Genomic DNA, 20,206 nt, shown 5'->3' on the forward strand with positions numbered 1-20,206 from the left:
TTCCGCCTTCGAGCGAGAACTTTGCAGCAAAGACACTAGCAGTTTTCAATTACTGTTGCAACTGCGCGCCGGTGGATATGTACGCAACTGTGTCGCTGAGAATGACCGACAGGCCTACGGCGATGATGAGACGAGAACGAATGGATGGATGGATTCGAAACGCGTATTTGGGTTACTGCGAACAACCATCTCCGAAAGCTTCTACGCTGATTCGAGTGCGCGATATTACTTCGCGATAGTCGAATCGGAAGCTGGACCGGTGCTCCATTTCCGACCTTTCATTCCGTCGAGGAAAAATCGGTTACGTATATCCTCCCAATGGTATTGGATTCGACGGTTGTGGAATCTTCTTGCTACGTTCGTTTTCATCGAATTCCGATGCTTTTCTTTCGTTCACTTTTCCGAGCGGACGCGTTCCTTACGCTGTTACTTCGCTTCGCCGATTCTCTTCCCTTCTCTACCTTTGCATAATTTTTCTGACACGTTCCCGTCACAAATGGTAAATGTGCTCGATATTTGTAAATTTCGCGAATCTGGCGATTTTGCGTCAATAAAGGTTCTACAACTGCAATATACATTCTTAACTTTGCAGTTTGCTGCGAAATTTTCCAATCCGATCGCGATACTCGTATCTCGTTAATGAAATTTCAAAAGCTTGGCGCGATACATTCGTAAGAATTGTCCATGGTGAGCGTTGAAATACTTTCGCGAATAAATGAGTGTATTTTGGCATAAACGCAACGTAATAAACATAGGTCGCAGGTAAATACGACGCCAGTTAAATACCGTTGAAGGTACATACATACGTAAATACACGTGGTTTGATCGATCGTGTTTAAGCTACGTACCTTACGTATTGTCAGAGCTTTGCTTTCGTTTGGAATCGCGTCTGGTCACGAACGAGCAGAGCTTCGATATCCGGAAATGCAATTAAGAAAGTTTCGTGGCATATTAAAGCCTAATTTTTCCCTTCTACAGGGAAGAGAGGCGCGGTTGGGTATTCTCTGGTTTTATACAGCCGTTGCCGCATTCAACCCTTGTCCACTGGCAATGCACATTGTTCGGGCGATACGAATCCGCGTCTATTGACGTTGCCGTTTGTCGAATGCTCCGCCAGTCTCTTTCCCTCCCTTTCTCTCTCTCTCTCTCTCTCTCTCTCTCTGTTCCTCTCTGTACGTGTCTTTTTTTCGTTTCTCTTTTATAACGTAACGTTCCTTCCTACCACTTACTCTGTCTCCCTCTTTCTTTCTCTGCTTCTATGCGGCGGGTGAACGCGTAGCCCCGCGCACTGTCGGCACCCTTCCTCACCCTATTCTATTTCTCTGTCTCCTTTTAGCGCCGTAACACGGCAGCAAGCGCGACTTTATTAGAATTTTATTGGATCGCTGTGGCCGCTTTCATTAAGCTGGATGTAGCTAATTGAGTCGAGGCTTTACTTCCGCTACTCTTTCTCTCAGTGTCCCACGAACCACTCCATCTCGTCGACGTAGGTCGATACAAAACTCGTTGTAGCTTACAGCTCGACGAAGCACCGGAACTCGAACGGTTTCTACGAACCGCCGTCGCATCGCGTCGCGTCGCGTCGTCTCGATTCCGCCCCCGTCTATCTATTTCCTTTTTATCCTTCCACCCCGACTCTACCCCAACCCCGTGCCACGCAACACAATCACCCTCCTCTCCGCTCCTTTCTGCCGCTCGCCGTGAAATTTTTTTTTTTTCGTTTCCTTCGTTCCCTTCGTTTCTTTCTTTCCTTTCGCTTCGCTCTCTGTCCTCGGTCTGGACAAGAACGCGGGGGCGCGGGCGTTTAACCTTCGGGAAAGATGAATGCGTCGGATGACTGGCACGAAGCTCGCAAAAGGGCACACCCTTTATGTCGACGATAATCCTCGCGACCGCTCGCGCTCCTTGTTTCGCGCCCCATCCTGTCCCGCGTTGTCTCCACGCATTCACCACCGTTTCCATCCTCTTGCCGTCGCGCCTTTCTTACCGAGACCAGTTCCTCTTCCTTCCGCCGAGCAAACTACCACTACCCTACTTCGTTCTGTACCCTCTTCGTCCCAGTGTCTTTCTAATATCCGCGCGGTTTTCCATCGACGCGTAAACCACAAGACGTTCCTGCCTCGCGTTATTCCATTTCCCGCGATTTTCCACCAGACACGCACGTTTCTGTTCACAAGTATCAAGACACGGAATTTACGTATGCGCGCTCGATACAGCGACAAGCGTGCGACGGAGTTGAATTTCCGATTCGGCGAACGATCGCCAAACTTTCGTCTGTACGTTTTTCGTAAAACGAGGGAAGGACGACCATATGCGTTCGCTTGGTCGAAACGCACCGTTAATCCTTTCGTTTCGAGCGCCGCTTATCACGTTGACTGCCACTCGTGTTTTCACTGAAATCTCCGTCAGGCCACGCGTGCCGCAATACCAAGCGTTCTCTGCTTGCCCTGCTCCCATCGATATTTTAGTAATGCGAGTAAATAACTTTTTTAATAAACCATTTTCGTATTACTTTTGTAACAATTCAATAGTTTTATTACATGGTAGCACTTGACAGCAATTATTGTCGGATAGCGCAGTGGTTAGCGCCTTAGGTTACGAACGTTCGGAACTCGGGATCGAATCCCGGCGACCGAAGTCCGATTTTTCTTCCGCGATTCTTAAATAGGAACCTAACCCCAACCTTATAACCCCCCAGCAGCAGCGACATCTATAGCCAGCTACAACTAATATCACGGACAACAGTTTTATTATGTGGTGGCACTCGACAGCAATTATTGTCGGACAGCGCAGTGGTTAAGCGCCTTAGGTTTTACGAACGTACGGGACTCGGGTTCAAATCCCAGCGACAGTAGGTCCGATTTTTCTTTCCACGGCATCTGATTAAGAAGAAAGCAGTAGTTAGTACCCCATCAGCGACATCTACAGCGAGCAGTAGTAGCACTATCAGCCACAACTAACAAAATAGTTACACCTGAATTATTTCCTCTGGAATATCTGAGGTGGACGTCGGTGAAGGTGGCCACAAGAAATGCTCTTGATTTTCAACAATAACTTTTATTGTACCCTTAACAATTAACAACAAATAACGATTAACAACGATTAATAATTAATAACAATTAATAACTGAACATAACCTTTCGCACTTCGCAGCTTGGGGCCGAATGAATCTTTCGTTTCAGGACAAACAAATCCTTCCCGTGGTTGCCCGTCGATATCCCCACTAGCACGCGTTTATTAGATGTACCGCGGCGGTTGCCGCGTATGTGTTCTTCCGAGAATTCAGCGAAAGACGCGTGGGGATATCGATGGTACATTGGGCACGCCGATGTTGCGCTTTGACGGCATAGCGCTTTGTATCGCGAAGTCGACGGGAAGTCTCGTGGCGGGTGCCGCCACATATCTTTTCAAACACCTATGACGATCCTTCGCAAGTAGTCGAATAAGCGCCACTCGAATACGGGTGACGCGGCCCTATCGGAAACTTTGCTGTCACCCGAATACGGATGTCGTGGCAGTCAACGTATTTTAAAGGCGGCACCCGCGAGATGACCTGTGGCTACGAGCGCCGCATATAGGTGGCGATCACGCGACGAATCCTAAGTCACAAATGATGTATATGTAGAGGACTTATAGAGGATCGATAGTTAGACTAACGAGAACTTGCTGTTGCAACCCGTCAAATATATCTAAATTAAATAAATAAATAAATATAAATATTGAGACGTTCGTACAAATGTATTTGCTAAGACAGTGTATAATCGCTGATTAGATCGCTGATAGATACTCGATAAAAACTCGTATAACTGATTCGCTTACGATCGCGTCCGTTTATTTCTACTGGTCGGGGGAGAGCCGGAAAATTCAAATTCGTGTTCGTTCGACGGTTGCACGTAGCGGCGATATTGTTTTGTTCAGAATTTATTTATTTTTACATTACGAGTATCCTAACGATCTTTATACTCCGAGGCAAAACAATAATGTGATTTGAATTGTCCTGTAACTCATGTGCCGCTACATATACAAGTGTTACCTGCAGTCAATAATATATTTTTTCGTTATCGGCAGAACATTTTCTGTTGATTTTATTGACCTATTGGATCAATCACTTCTTAAAGTTACCCATTGTCGAAACATCAAAACGTTTCGCGTAATATGTTTCAAACATCCAAACGATCGTATGCTGTTTCATGCTAAAAGATCTATTAAATCCATTGACAGTGAAACGACATTTCATATACGGTTCTTACAAGAATTATTGTTATTTAAGACTTAGGAAAACGTATATACATCAACCATGCACACTGTGCGTATTTCTGGCGCGCGTTTCCATTCAGTGACGGTACTTCGGTGGACTGGACTGCCGAAGCGAAAGGGTTAAGGGTCCAAGGACAAAGAAAGTTCTCCGCTCTTGGTGAAGATTCCGTTAGGGGGAGTAAGTATCTTTGATCGTATTACGCATCTTGCTACATTCGATGTTAGTAGGATAGTGCGTGTACCGAGGGTTGGAACGTGACGTTACCCGGTTTGTGTACCATCGATGGTACACGATCGGGAGTAGAATCGGCCACGCGTGCCTCTATCGGCAGAAAGTACACATGTAAGTACGAAGCAGCAGGTCTCCTCCGCGATAAGATCTTCGTACAACGAATCTAACGACTTCCTTGAAAATCGCCTGGTAAATATTGGCTCAGCTATTGTTGCGCTCGAGTATTCTACCGCATAACGGTCGAGTCGATCGCAAACCGATTGCAAGAGGTTTTTCTGACTTTATGAAATTGCCAATCGCGTTCGGTGTACCTAGCGTTCTTTCTATTTGCAAATGTAACTGCTTAAAAAGGATCGACATCGACTTCTTTTGTCTCGCAATCTTTTTTACAGGATATAGTTAAATAGTTGATCGTATTTTCTCTTCTATCTTTTTTCCTGTATGTTATAAAAGCTCGGAATTTAGCGCGGGATCCATTAAACATAGATAGAGCGTACTAAATCGATCAACGTACGATAAAACTAATTTATCAAGGCCAAGCTTCGTGTAAGCGAATAAAAATTAATCGTACGAGCGAATAAGAATTAATGTACATACTAGGGACACAGTTTCATCATTTTTGACGTATAGCAGCTGTTTAATTTATCGAGTTTAGTGTTAGCCTGTATCATGGAGCATGCCCGTATTCTCATAATCGGGCAACTAGGCTGATTAGAGTGTCGTTGAAAATTTTTTTTATTATCACTGTAGCGACACATGAGTCAATGGAAGATTTGAATGGGCAGAGGCTCATATTATTATGCCTTGGAATACCAACGTTCTTTTGGTTTGCCAGGTTCAAAGGTAAACGAACTTCAGACAAAATATTATCGTCAATGTAATCGTCAACCGGAGTTACATTTGGTCTTTTTATCATAACACGTGGTCTCTAGGACAGAGATTATAACGAGTCAGCATAGCGAGTTATACGGTCGAATAGCGACGATTACGACCGGCATACACTATCTTTGTATGTTACGTTCGAGACGACCACCAACTGTACACATAGAATTAAGCGGACCGCAATAATCCTAAGGAACTGTCATAAAACGAAGCTTTTTGATTTACCGTTAAAGGCCGTCAATTGGCATGAAACATCTTCGAGTCAAGAGGTTCTTTATGGTTATTGCTCCACCAGGCCAAAATTGGGGAAACGTGGGTTTTCCTATGTTTCCCGGGATTCTACCCGCACGCGACCAGTGGTGGGGCGATCACCACCGAGTAAGTGTTTTCCTTTGCAACAGCATCATCACCGGACTTCACTGGTTCATCTTTACAACAGTCAACATGTCTTTACGGTGTTTCCACCCTTCAATCATTCACCTACTTAACTTACACCTTACGCAACAGCGTAACTATCTTTTCTACAAAGTTGTTGGAAATATATAATATCTTTGAACTGTTAATCAAGTGTTATACTAATTAAACCATCTCTATTGTCCTAATCGAAATAGGGGATCGTAACTGGAATTTACGACACCCGTTGACGCGCTTCCTAGCGATCGCGTCTCTGCGCGACTGATCGAAGAAACACTGTACTTGTACCTATAGTGATTTTAATATACACTGACTATTACAATTTTATCATTTATTATTATTTATCATTTAATAAACAAACTAAAACATTTAATATCCACCTTATTACGTATTATACCACGTTACGTTCGGTTATTTCGAAAACAAAAATTCAGAATGTTCGAAAACATATGAAAATAACGAGCGCATGTTAGCAAGGACGTAAACCGTAACGAAACCAATACAGGTACAGGTTTATAAATCTAGTCGATAGATGGAGCATGCTATCGGAATTTGTTCTGTCAATTTGACTAGAAACGCGAAAAGTACGGAAACGTTTCAACGATCCTAACTCGATGAACATGTACGTCGGATAAGAAATCCGAATACCAAGGAGGATAAAATTGGTGCACGGATACGAGAACGTGATTTCGACCGGTGGTAGTTTGCATTGGAGGAAGAAAGGGACGAGGTTTGAGGGAGCGAAGACGAAGTTGAAAGAAACCGGCGAAGGAGATCGTGGTCGTGAACGCGGATGAAACCGATCGTAAATTATTCCGCGCGTTTAGGGGGTTAAGCGACTCGCGTCCCTTTCAGCCACTAGCAGTCTCGTTGCTTTTGGTCGAGAAACTCACCCATTGACCATCCTTTTCCAACGTAGCTCGCGAAGAAATGCGAATGCAAGAGGTAAATGGAGGGTAGAAATCTATGGCGCCATCAGTACGATCCTTCCTTTCCATTTTTACCTATTCCATTTCTCAAATTTTCCGTTTGTCCAGTTATTTCCAGACTGTCGTAAACAACCGCAGTAGCTCGCCGAAGTATTCGAAATCTTGAATCTTCGTTTTGGTACCGAAACGTTTTCCGCTTGACTATAGACGGCGTACAACGAAAACAATTGTGGTGGACGGTGTGTGTTGTTGGTTAAATCAATAATGAGACGAGTTAATTTAATCAACTATATTTACAAATATTTTAAAATGTAGAATACGAAGTGTTGAAAATGACAACGTGATTTCGCGCTCGCCATACATATGCAGATGCACTAGTTACACACTGATACATGTCTAGATGGCAAGATGCGCTAGATGGCAAGACGAAAGCCAAGGAACCGTTAACTAACGTTTATCGACGCTTGTGTTTTTCTCTGTAAGGGAGACGTTCTGACATCTCGCGTTTCTTTGTCTTCCAGCATTATATTAATAACTATTTCGAAAGAGAGATGGCACTTAAATTCTATACCGCGGTATCCTCTCGTCGATACGTGGAACGTTTTCCAATAGAAATGTTGAAAATGGCAACGTGAGTTTACATTCGCCATCTATATTCAGATGCGCTAGTTACAATAAATAATAACTAGAATATAGTTCTAAATACAATCGATAGATTTAATCGATAGGTTCAAGATGTTCTTTTGTTTTTATCCCTAGTCCATGTAAGAAAGTGCGATAAAGATTTTTCGGCTCAGAACAGTGTGATAGATTTATCCAAAGAATAAAATAATAGCTAATATGATCCTATCGCTGAATACAGAAATAACAACACAAAGTTAATCGCAAGCGTTGCTCGCTTGGTGGTATTCATTATAAGATTGCGCGATACTGTGGTACTGATACTAATTGTTATGTTGATTCGTTACACTGATTCGTACTACTGACTGTGTCTGGGGGACATGGCCGTCTATTTATACTGGTCGAGGGGGATATCGAAAGGTTTGAACTTGTCGCAGGTTGTAGGTTGCACGTAGCAGCGAAATTGCTTTGTCCAGAGTTTGTTTATTACATTATATGCGTCGTACAGTGTTAATCCTCTGTGGCAAAACAACTATGTGAGGCATCTTCGTATCGAGACGTCCTAAGACGCATATGCCGCTACACGATGTTATTGTATTTTTTTCACGCCAGTCGAACAGATTGTATGTAACAACGTTTCGATGTGGTCAACCATAACGATGGTTCCCGTGTTGCTAATTTGCTTACGAGGCGTATCTATCCACGTAACGTCGATCAACGTACTCAAAAGTTTGCATCGCTCATCCAGACGTCATCGCTGGCGACTACATTACTGGAAACCAACTTTTCTCCCTTTTTCTACCTTTCTCCTTCTGCCCCTTCCAACCTTTCTCTTTTATTCGCGGATCACTGGCACTTAATCGTCGCGCTTGTATCCTTTTCCTCGAGCAATTAGATTCACTGGACCTGTTTGAAAAAAGCGCGTAGTCCAGCGAAAGCTGCGAGGCACGATAAACGCGTTTTCATGAAAGCGTAACCGGTAGTCGAGGTTGCTTTCATTTATAACTACTGCTTCAAGACTTTGACTCGACCGAGAAGTAGTACCTCATTATCCTACATACTGACTCGTTTATGCTCCATGTTTTTAAGCTCGTACTTCAGCTTTTACTCCGAATCTGTCTAACGTTTCTTTCGCTCTCTCTCTCTCTCTCTCTCTTCAACTTCTCCTTTCACATTGTCCTTACTTTTTCCCCTTATCTTCTAATTTGTATTTAGTTTACTTCTCGTAGTAACTCGAGTAAATTCAATTGAAAACGTTTTCGCGGCGTTTCCGCCGTTCAAATAAAAATCTTCCGTTTGGCGATGTTCGATAGTCAACACTGGCGATGTTTGGTCGTGTTTCAGACAATTTTCTGCGTTTAGTTTACTCTTCGAGGTTTGAAAGAATACAGAAAGGGAAGAAAAGGAAAAGAGAAAGCTAATACGGGTAGGACAAAGGTAGTTACAAAAGAACTGGAACGGTAAGTGGAATTGTTGGAAACGATGGACCCGGGCCAAGATATAACGAAGTCGTGAAACGAGTCAAAGTAATCACGTTGCGTGTATCGGGAACAATGGGATTATAACAGAGAAATATGGCGATTTAGTGACCCGAAACGAACCCTCGGCCAGTGCTCTACGTACGAAGAAATATCTAGTCCAGCATTCCGGCTTGTTCAGTTATATTCCGGATTCTCAACCCGTGAGTCGTAACCTCTACGAAGCCTTCAAGTATGTTCCACGCTCTAAAGAATTCTGCTTATTAACACTAGAACTACCACAGTAGTCAAAATGATTGGTTCTACAATTTTATAAATGTGTCAACCCTGGTTTAGGGATGATGGTCCCAGGTGGATTAATAATACCAAAAATGCACTACATAACATGGAATTGCTTCTGTAAGAAAGTAATAAATCAATAAATATAAAAATATTCTATTATTACGTATTTTTTAAAGACATTTCACTGGTTTCATTTTCAAGTCATTTTCACTGGTTTTGGTAGAAATAGCTTCGTGTTAACTATCTATCGTAGTTCTAGTGTTAAAGATTTCTATTTAACCTATTCAATGTAACACAGCTACGTAGTATCGCTTTCTTGATAATCTAAATTAACCGTCACGTTTCCTGCGAAATCAGTAGATGTTGCGATACTGTTAGGGGAATGTACGGCTTTAACCGTGAAAGGGTTGATACAGAATGCCACGTATTAAGTTGTTCGAAAAGTTTCTTTCGTTTTATAATGAAATAATAGACGTTATTTCTTGTTTTGTATTAGTTCATTGAATTATGCGCGAACATAATAATAGATTGAATTATATAATATAATATATTGGATAATAATGGATTATACCTAATTCAATAAAATAATATAAAACAGAAATTGTTGTTCATCTGTTATCATCTTATGAAACGAAAGAAACTTTTTGGACAACGTAATGCAATCCAGGACGTGATCGCACAAATCGATGTCAATTCTGAAGGATCACATAAACCGATTTGTGGTGAACGGTGAGTCGTGTTGTTGGTTAAATTAATAACTAGACGAGTTAATTTAATTAACTATATTTACAGATATCTTAAAATGTAGAATACAAAGTGTTGAAAATGACAACGTGAGTTCGCGCTCGCCATCTATATGCAGATGCGCTAGTTACAATAAATAGTAACTAGAAGATAGTTCTAGATACAATCGATAGATTTAATCGATAGGTTCAAGATGTTCTTTTGTTTTTATCCCTAGTCCATGTAAGAAAGTACGATAAAGGTTTTTCGGCTCAGAACAGTGTGATAGATTTATCCAAAGAATAAAATAATAGCTAATATGATCCTATCTCTGAATACAGAAATAACAACACAAAGTTAATCGCAAGCGATGCTCGCTTGATGGTATTCGTTATGAGATTGCGCGATACTGCGGTACTGATACTAATTGTTATGCTGATTCGCTACACTGATTCGTTATACTTATTCGCACTATTACTGACTGTGTCTGAGGGACATGGCCGTCTATTTATACTGGTCGAGAGGGTATCGAAAGTTTTGAACTTGTCGCAGGTTGTAGGTTGCACGTAGCAGCAAAGTTGCTTTGTTCAGAGTTTGTTTATTACATTATATGCGTCGTACAGTGTTAATCCTCTGTGGCAAAACAACTATGTGAGGCATCTTCGTATCGAAACGTCCTAAGACACATATGCCGTTACAGATTACTAAAATTCTGCGTCACACCAAAAGTATATTATACTTGGTCCGGGACAGAACATTCGCACTGAACAGTTCTCGTTGTCTTTGTTCGACAATCCATGAGAAAAGAGGTCAATTCTGCCGACTAATTACTCAGGTGAAAAAGTTCTCGCGGTTGAAAATCGCTGGTCTGAACTATTGGCTTGGTAACAAAGAAATCGCGGATTTTGTCAATACCACCTAGTGACAAAATCCGCAATCACTTAGTTACCCAACCCAATATAAGATCGTTCGTCGATATCGGCGAGCAGAATCGCTGCCTTTCAAAGTATCACGTTTCGTTGGAGGGGCGAACGTTGGGCGCTGCGAATCGTTGACGCTTTCCAACGCGCGATCGTGAGTCGCAAACGAGTCGGAAAATGAGAGAAAGGGCGAATCGGGATCGAATCGAAGTTTGCTCGCGGGGCGAACGAGACGAAACGAATCGCAGCAAAACGGGACGGTACGGTACGGAATGGGACGAGTTACTTTTGTCGAGGTTTGCAGGTACGATGGAAGCTTAGCACTCGGTACTTGGTCGTAAAAGCTTTCGCAGACAGTGTCGGGGAGGAGGTCAACCGATCCCGATGCACGTACGCCTAAGTGCTCTGAAGTTGTATGCGTTCGCCATAGCGCGTTTTGTCTCGCCGCGGCGCGACGAGCATTTTCACGACGCGCGTTGTGCCGTGCCTTGTCACCGCGTTACGTTATACGATTACCGGCAATGAATCTGCAATTTGCAAATTTTACCGAGTTGCAAGAAGCGAAGGAAAACAGAAGCCAAGTATGAAAGCAACGAAATACTGGTTTTTAGCCGCGAAAGATTCTTTGGAACAAGTTTCGTTCGAGCGGCGAACAACTAACTTTCGGAATTTACGTCAGACGAACGACGCGACTGTCTCCCTTGACGATATTTCGTATTGTCGAAGTACGCGGGCTACATCGCTCTGATTACTTTGCTTGTAGCAGTTTGCATGAATTTTTCTTGTACGACGCCGTCGAAAGTTCGTGCACGATATGGTTTTATGGGAGAGCTCGCCTCTGATGGAAACATGATCGCAGGATACGATAGGTTTTACAGCTAGTTAATTATACAGAGAAGCGCGATACGGGCAGAATTAAAATGTTCGTTAGCATCGAATTGAATTACGTAAAGCGGAAGATACGGTGATTCACGCGGCTAATTTGAATATTTATAGGAGCTTGCTGCGAATTTATTACGAAATTCCGAGAATCCGGATTATAAGATCGTTCACAGCCTGTGTGGGATCGCATAATGAAAAGTTATAGTTAATAATTAGATCGCGGATGCTTACGCATTTATGAAAGAACGTTAAGGATGTACGTAATTTACCGGAGTAGTTGTAAAAAAAATATTCCAATTAGAGTAATTCTTGTAATATTTACGATTAATATTTGTAAAACATCTCGATTTAGTTTCGATCTTTTCAGTTACGTTCGTAAAACAACGAATTTGCAAGAACATCCACGATGTAATAATAATCGCCCGAATATTTAAATCGATCGAGATAATGATTTTTCAATGTGCCCGATCATTTCTAAAAGGCGTAAGCGCGACGAAAAGTAAGAAAAGTAAGAAAGAAGCAAAAGTTCGCCTACTTTCTTTCCAAGCCCACCCAACGATCGATCGAATAAATTTCCCAGGTTTTTCGAAGCAACCGCATCATGCGGCTAGGGTCAATGTCGTCATTGATACCGCGCTCACATCTCATCCAATTGTACGTTGTCGCGATCCAATCTCAATTCCAATCTCGATTCGGGAGCTAGTCTCGGGAACTCGCTTTACAGTCCCTATTCGTGATATTTCCTTCCCTCGACCAACCGCTTTTTTCTCCCTTTTTCCCCCTTTTCCCTTCTTCCTTTTTTCCCTCTCGAAGATACACGCGAATCCGGGCGCGGTCCGGGCGTGGGCGCTTTTCTTTTTTCTCTTCCTGCCTCGGTCTTCGTCGTCTTTCTTTTTCCGCTTCTGTCATCTGGAATATCCGCGAGTAATCGACGGTTCTCGCATCGTCCGTGCCGTATCCCATGTCGCACTTCCCCTCCCTCCATTCTTCGTTTTCGAATTTCGTGATTCTGAAACTTCCTCAAACTCTTTCCAGTTTATCGAAAATGAAAACAGCGCGCTTGTACGTTACTCTAAAATAAACTCTGTTTTTTTTTCTTTTTTTTCTTTTCTTAGAGGAAGAGTAACTTATTCGTCGAATTAACACGTTGACTGTTACCTACGCGTCCATCTTGCTGCCGCGATACATCGAAGTACATGTAACGTCAACAAATGTCTACAACCGACTCAGGAAATCTGAACCGCTTTGCACGCGACACCAACCGCCAAACCAAAGAAATAAGGATTCGGCACTTAGGCATAATATAAGCAAACCTCTAGAAGGGCTGTGTCTTGGTCGAGGCTTCAGTCTTTTCGTAACAGTCTAACCTATAAACTTGTACTCGTATTATAGAATAAAGGTATCTCGAACTCTGGTTCAACAACCCAGCATTTTTTTTTTTATTATTTTCCTCTCATTTTTACGTGACATATACTTTGCCATAACGTTTAATCTTCGCAAAATATCATACGATATTCGCGTAAATTCTTCCGACGATGTTTATCTAAATTGCTCGCATCGTTGAAAATTGATTAGTCCAGCAACTCGATCTTCTTTCGATCGTTCTAAATGAATTGTAAAACGTCCTTTGGCACGATCATCGCGGACGATCTACGTGTTAACCGATCCGCGTACAAATAAGACCACTAGGCATCAGGTGACGGTAAACGAGCTACGATGACACTCCTCTTACACCTATACTCTGCCGAATGACATATTCCGATCGACGAACGGCACACACTCGCTTGCTCGGCCACTGCAGCCTTCGATATCGCGCGATGCTTTTTACTTTTCTCGAATCGATGCAACGTCGCGTTGATACCGACGCCACGGTGTATACACCGCGGTGCGCCGCGGTGTTCGCGCACAAAAGAGAAGGAGAGAAAGCGTCTGAGTGCTGTTGATAGCCGATAAGCTGGAAAAAATACCTCGTTAATTCGCACCCTCGATGAAGATGGAGGGGAAGCGATAAATCGACGCAGGCGAAAGATGCTTAGGGAGACGGATAATGTTTCTCAGAGCGTGTTCGTTAATTGCGCCAATGTCGTGGACCGCTGCGTTAATTGCTCGAGAATTATTCGGCGACGTTTGCCCTTCGCCAAGAAGAAGACGCAAGGGGGGTCGCGATCGATAGTTTGGTCGATCTTTGGATCGACGCTTTGCCTCGGGTAGCGAGCTTTTATTCCTGAAATCCGATCGGAACTATGGAAAGGGAAGGTGGAACGCGAGGAAATTAGTTTATCCCCCGATGGCTACCGATCGAATTGTCAGATATATCCGAGGGTTTCGCTTCGTGGAACGGTCCTTTAATCGAATTCTCGATACAAAGACGGGACGTCGATACGTCGTCGCCTCGTGAGTGCAAAGCGATCGATCCGCGAGGTTCTTGCGAAAAGTATACGACGGCGAGGTCGTATAATCAATCGACTTTCGGACTACGTATATGAGTTTTAATCGGCGGAATAAAAAATTGCATTTGTCAACGTCGATTCGCAGATGGTTCCTTTCTTGATGTATTTTTTACTCAGCTCTGGGACTCTTCTCGCGCGGTACTCTTCTTACGCGGTTTTTTAACACGTTTTATGGTTTCAACGCGAACGACATATTTCCAGCGTCTTACGCCAGTTCAAAGGGACTTGAGTTTGTTTGTACAAATTTTAAGCAAATGTTTCTCTCTTTACCAACTTTTTCTTGGGAATAAAGCATACTTCGTCGTGATTGCTATAAGACGATCGAACGAAGGACATGTAGAGAATGGTAAATGATGGTTGTTGAAATAACGATGTAACTATTTGTTGGAACCGTCAAGTATATTTAAAATAACAAATAAATTAATAAATACAGGTAATGTCGTTAAGACGCTCGTACTAACGAATTCGCTAACACAATGTATAATCGCTCGCCGATAACTCGTTGGTAACCCCGACGTGAGTTGAACACGGCCAGACAGTCTCCACAGACATTTCGGGCGATGAAAGCCGATTTTGGAAAAGAGGTACTTTTTCGATTTTCCTTTACGTATTGCGGTTTTACTCTTTTTTCCGCGTGTCTGTCGAACGAAATGTCATTATCTATATTTTAAATTACTTTTTCCCATCGTTCGCTTCAGTTTAGCGCAAGTTTTATACTTCGCCGCGAATCGATTTTCTCGCAGTTCTTTTTTTGCCTGGCTTTTTTTTAAACGCTACTCATCGATCGTGTGAAAAGAGTGCCGCGTGTATTTTTAATCTGTAGTTTAATCCCACAGAGTATGTACATGCATTTACGAAACACACTGTATATGGTGTATACGTGTACGCAGTTAACGTGATCGTCGCTAATAGCCGCAAAGTTGACACGGCTTTGTGATAAATAAATAAATAAATAAATAACAAAGCAACGATGAGAGCTTCGCCCGCGAGTGTTTTCGTTCCGATACAGCGACGCGTCAGCAACAGCGGTCTACTAGGAGAGTTCTCTTTCTCTCTTTCGCTCTCTCATTTGCATCTGCATTTGCATCTACATCTGCATCTGCATTTGCATTTGAACGGGAAGGTTTGGATCGTGGAAGCGGTTTCGAAAGTGCGAGGAGATAACGGCGGAAGCGTGGAATCGGTAGTGGCACGCCGCGCTCGCTGAAAGAGTCAGTCTGTAGCTTGGTGGAATGGTGGTTTCGCGCGTACACCTTGAAACGTTCGCGGGTTTCACGATGGTTTAGATCCCTAGAGCGCGATAATATTGTGTGTCGAAGCCAGTATTTGCCGAGGGGACCGTCCGAGCTCGGTCAACCGTGCTCAGAGTTCTCCTTGTGGTCGGTATCACTAGCAAGAACCTTTAGAAACACGGAAACTTGTTTCATTGCTGCCACTCTCTCTCTCTCTTTAGGTTGCTCCTCTTTTTCTCGACGCGAGATCATCCTCGCACTCTTCTTTCAGCGAAGCAGAAATTCCACGCTGCGAGTTTCTATCCAATTCGTTCTACGTCTTGCGTTTCTGATTTTCTCGGGATTCGCAGCTACGATCGATCCTGTCGATCTTACTTTTCTCTGATTCGTTCGCTTTTACTCTATTTCGAATTGATTACTTTAACGAATCGATCTTACGAAGGAAATTTTCGAAGAAGAAGAGAAGAATTTTCAAAACGAGATCGTGGCATTTACACACGTAACACAGTTCGAGATTGGAGAAGAAAATTGAGAAATAAACGCGTCGTGTTTCTCGCGCAACGTCGACGATGCGATGACGACGCTGGTGACTTCACTCCGGTGAATAACTGTTTCAGAGTCGTGCAAATCCACCGATGAATACGAAAAGTGATTCGCGATTGATACGCGATACGCCGAATATACCGAAAGAGATGTTTCGCGACCGATTGAACGCGATCGTAAAACGCAAAATGGAATCAAAGTAGAAACTCGATCGACGTTTCATTGGATATCCGGTCGAATAAATAGGCAGCGGCAAAAGCGATGAGGTAAACGTCATTCGGTGATTAAACTGTCTATTGCGAATAGCGCTATATACCGAATTAGATATCACGTTGCAATACGTATCGCTGTGCGTCCATCTATTTCACGGCGTTTACTGTCTCTTCCTAGCGAGGTTGTAAAACGAAACGTCAAGTAAAGTTATCGATCGATCGATGTAGTCGTAGCTATAACAGAGGGAGCTACGGGAGATCGAAGCGTTGGATTCCTGTTGACGAAACCAGTTACAACGCTGTACGTACAATCGTTAGAAGTAGTTTTATTCGAGAAACGAGCGTGTTTGATGTGTCGAGAGTCGCGGAAGTTACGACGTCTTGTATTTTCTATGGTTTTTACGATTCGTATATACATACGTATGACGTCAGTTTGGCAAAATAACGGTCAATTTTTCGACTTTGCTCTTTCCGTTACTTGTTTCTTTCCTTGTCCACTAGACTGAAAATTTTCACTGCAGAATTTCCAGCCGATATTCAGCCCCATGATGGAACGATGTATGATATATCAGGCGCGTTTGGTGTGTCGAGAGTCGCGGAGGAAACGACGTCTTGTTTTTTCTATGGTTTTTACGATTGGTATATACGAACGTATAACGTAATTGTGGCAAAATAACGGTGAATTTTTCGACTTTGTTCTTTGCGTTTCTACTAAGTGTTACTCGTCCGTTTCCGTGTCCAGTGATCCAGTGGACTGAAAATTTTCACTGCAGAATTTCCAGCCGATATTTAGCCCCATGATGGAACGATGTATGTTATATCAGGCGCGTTATCCCGATATCGACCAAGGGCCGGTAGCCTACCGCATCACCGCAACGTAATGAACCGCCAGGTATTCGCAATCGGTAGGACCGGTAATTACAGAGCTATTAGATAGGACCTTTGCGGACATCATCGCGCGCTTCTATCAGCCCTCCATACGAGAATCGAATTCGAATTAATTTACAGAATCCGCTGCAAATCTAGTGAAACGTTCGGCTTTGAAAATTTTTCCTTCGTACAAGCTTACATAGGATTAATATAGGCTGATATAGGAAATTTGCACGTTAACGGCTTATTAGCGCGTTACATGAAAATGATTCACGGAAGGAAAAGCTCGAATAGCGGTCAGGCTGTGTGCGAAGAAAATTGAAAACGGCTGTGTACGGACGCATCGTGTGGATACGTTGAATCGCGGCAGGTCAAGCCAGGTCAGCATAGGCATTCTGCGTGAAATTCGCCGAAAATATGAGCGACAGAAAGAGAGAGAGAGAGATAACTTGTCTGGGGAGGATAAAATAGAGATGTAGGAAGAGACGGTGGCAAAGTCTGAGGATCGATGGGTCGGCCAGATCGCTCCATTATAGAAGGATTTGCTCTCGGCGACGTTGATGGGATTTAGGGAGGAGAAGGACCTCGTTCGTCCGGCTGGTAACGCTTTAACTACGACCATGATTACGAAGACCAGATCGTGACGCGAGCTTTCTATTCACAGGATCTTTCGAAAATCGGCAGATAAGCCGATATATATATTATATAGTTTTCTACTTTTTTCTTTTTTGTTGTTTGACACGACAACAAATTTTCAGTTACCTACGATATTCGTTCGTAACACGTCACAGATCTGCAACTATCGAGTCTGTTCTTTTCGATCGTCGGTACGATCGTATCGCTTTTTTATCTTCTAACCGATTGGTCGCGACTTCGTTATTGCCGGCTTGTAAATATCACGAAACGACTCTGAGAAATCCACAGATCGGAAGGAACGACGTTGTCGACACCGATCGACGAGACCGAACTACACGGCAGAAACCCTAGCTTGGCAGTGAAATTCTCACATGGCCGATCATTTCGGCTGGCAACGCTCGAATTCCTGCTCGACGTCGTCGTTTACGTGTCGACGATTACCTTCCGCGTTCGCTCGATCGAAATCCTCTCTCGAGCGTGAAAACCGAGGGATTAACGGTTACTGTCGTGGAACGAGTTAAACGGGTGTCGTTTGCCTTTGGACTCTACTCGAACATTCTGGAATTTGTACCGCGCGATTCTTTGCTCCGGACGAGCCGCGTACGCCGTGCCGACGAATAATTTCTAAGCGGAATCAAAACTGTCGAAGAAAATTCGATTATTACGTAGAATGTGATACATCTCGCGGTTTCAATGGTTTTGAAATGTATTCGTGTATTGATTACGAGATATATTTGAAATATATTTTCCTGTATGAAATATAGTTGGAATATATCGACTCCGTTGGAAATTTATGGGAAATTTCAAGCTGCAACAACGCACTATAAACATGTATAAAATATCGATATCGTAGCACTCGATGATACTGTGAATTTGCATAAATATCCGCGGTCTGTTTGCAAGGATCAACAGATATCCGACTGAATCTAAATTCTGACCGACGTTCATTCACGCCGCTATGATTTTCAGCCTGCCACATAATTGTCGAAGGTTGATCGAACGCGCCGTGTCGCGTCGCATTCGAGCAGACGTTCGTTTTCCGAATGCGAGGGAAATGTGGCTTCCGCTTGCTTCCGTGGAAAAACTTTTCTCGGTTGCCGAAGAAGCGGGAAGATTCGGAGAAGGCAAAGAAGGGAAATAATTGCGAGAGAGGGTAGTTTCGACGAGTTCTCGGTCGAGCTAATTCGCAATCTCCCTGCGACAACGCAACGGTAGTATCCTTAGCCCATGGCCCTCGAATCTTTCGTTCCTTCCACCGAGTCCAAATTCAAACTTTTCTCCCTTGAGAAAATTATTAGGAAGTCGCTTTCGCGACAAGGTCGGCCGATCTTCGGAAAGTCGCGAGCAGCTCCCCACCGAATAACTCTTTCCACCATTCACGTTCCTTCAACGCTATCTATACGCCGTGAGCCTAAATTCGTGATATAAGCGAAGTCAGGAAGATCTTGTCGCTGGAAACAAGAACGACGAAATTGCTTTGGAAGTTTCGTTTACGATGGAGCTTGTTAACTTGTTAAGATGTTTATCTCATCGATCGAATAAATCCTGTACGTGCCTTCTGGTTGTATAGAAAATTCAACGTTTCGTACATTTAGATAGATGGCACAGCTGAAAGTCAAGGAACCGTTAACTAACGTTTATCGACACTTGTGTTTTTCTGCGTAGAGGCAACGTTCTGACATCTCGCGTTTCTTTGTCTTCCAGTATTATATTAATAACTATTTCGAAAGAGAGATGGCACAATGTTTTCCAATAGAAGTGTTGAAAATGACAACGTGAGTTCGCGCTCGCCATCTATATGCAGATGCGCTAGTTACAATAAATAGTAACTAGAAGATAGTTCTAGATACAATCGATAGATTTAATCGATAGGTTCAAGATGTTCTTTTGTTTTTATCCCTAGTCCATGTAAGAAAGTGTGATAAAGGTTTTTCGGCTCAGAACAGTGTGATCGATTTATCCAAAGAATATAATAATAGCTATTGTGATTCTACCTCTGAATACAGAAATAACAACAAGAAAGTTGAAATCTTTCAATTTTTCCACTGACAGCATGTTTCTTCGACCTTTCGCGGAGGGACGCGTCTCTTCTTCTCAAGGAAGCGCGTCAACGGGAGTCGTAAATTCCTGTTATGATTTTACAATCGACGCCACGAAACTGATCGATTCCCTATTTCGATTAAGATAATAGAGGTAGCTGAATTAATTATAACGTTGAGGTAACAGGTTATAATGTATTCTTTGTTCCAATAACAATTGTAGACAATATGATTAATCTCGTTGCGTATATATATATGTTAACTAGATATATGTGTCTGAGTTAAAGCAGTGAACCCAGTGCAAAGATGTTGACTGATCTGTAGTCGTAAATCCAGTAAAGTACGGTGACGATGCTGTCGCAGAGGAAAACATTTGCTGGGTGTTGGTCGCCCCACCACCGGTCGCTTGCGGGTGAAAATTCCGGGAAACGTGGATTTCCCACTTTTTATCTGATGGAGCAATAACCATAATGAACATTTTGACTCGAAGGTGTTTTATACCACTTGACGGTCTTAACGATCAAATCGAGCTGCTTAGTTTTACGACAGTTCCTTATAATTATTAGGGTCCAATTACTTATGTTGACGTAGCAAGTAGCAGCCT

At 43.0% G+C, this 20,206-nt stretch overlaps 1 protein-coding gene across 3 annotated transcripts in view; it reads left to right on the forward strand.

Moving 5' to 3' along the window:
- Window positions 1-20,206, forward strand: part of LOC122575121 (PDZ domain-containing protein 4) — a 61,825-nt gene that overhangs the window by 17,697 nt on the left and 23,922 nt on the right. The window contains exon 1 of one of the 3 annotated variants that reach the window (XM_043743703.1): window positions 8,680-9,045. The exons of 1 other annotated variant lie outside the window; for it this stretch is intronic. Coding sequence is in view for 1 of the 2 variants with exons in the window: in XM_043743672.1 (XP_043599607.1) it covers window positions 16,866-16,949 (84 nt within the window). In the remaining variant the exon portion in view is untranslated. Of the gene's footprint in view, window positions 1-8,679; window positions 9,046-16,393; window positions 16,950-20,206 lie in introns of those variants that run through there. One more of the 3 variants, XM_043743672.1, reaches the window with a different exon arrangement.

The sequence above is a fragment of the Bombus pyrosoma genome, linkage group LG2 (genome assembly GCF_014825855.1).
Source record: "Bombus pyrosoma isolate SC7728 linkage group LG2, ASM1482585v1, whole genome shotgun sequence".
NCBI lineage: Eukaryota > Metazoa > Arthropoda > Insecta > Hymenoptera > Apidae > Bombus > Bombus pyrosoma.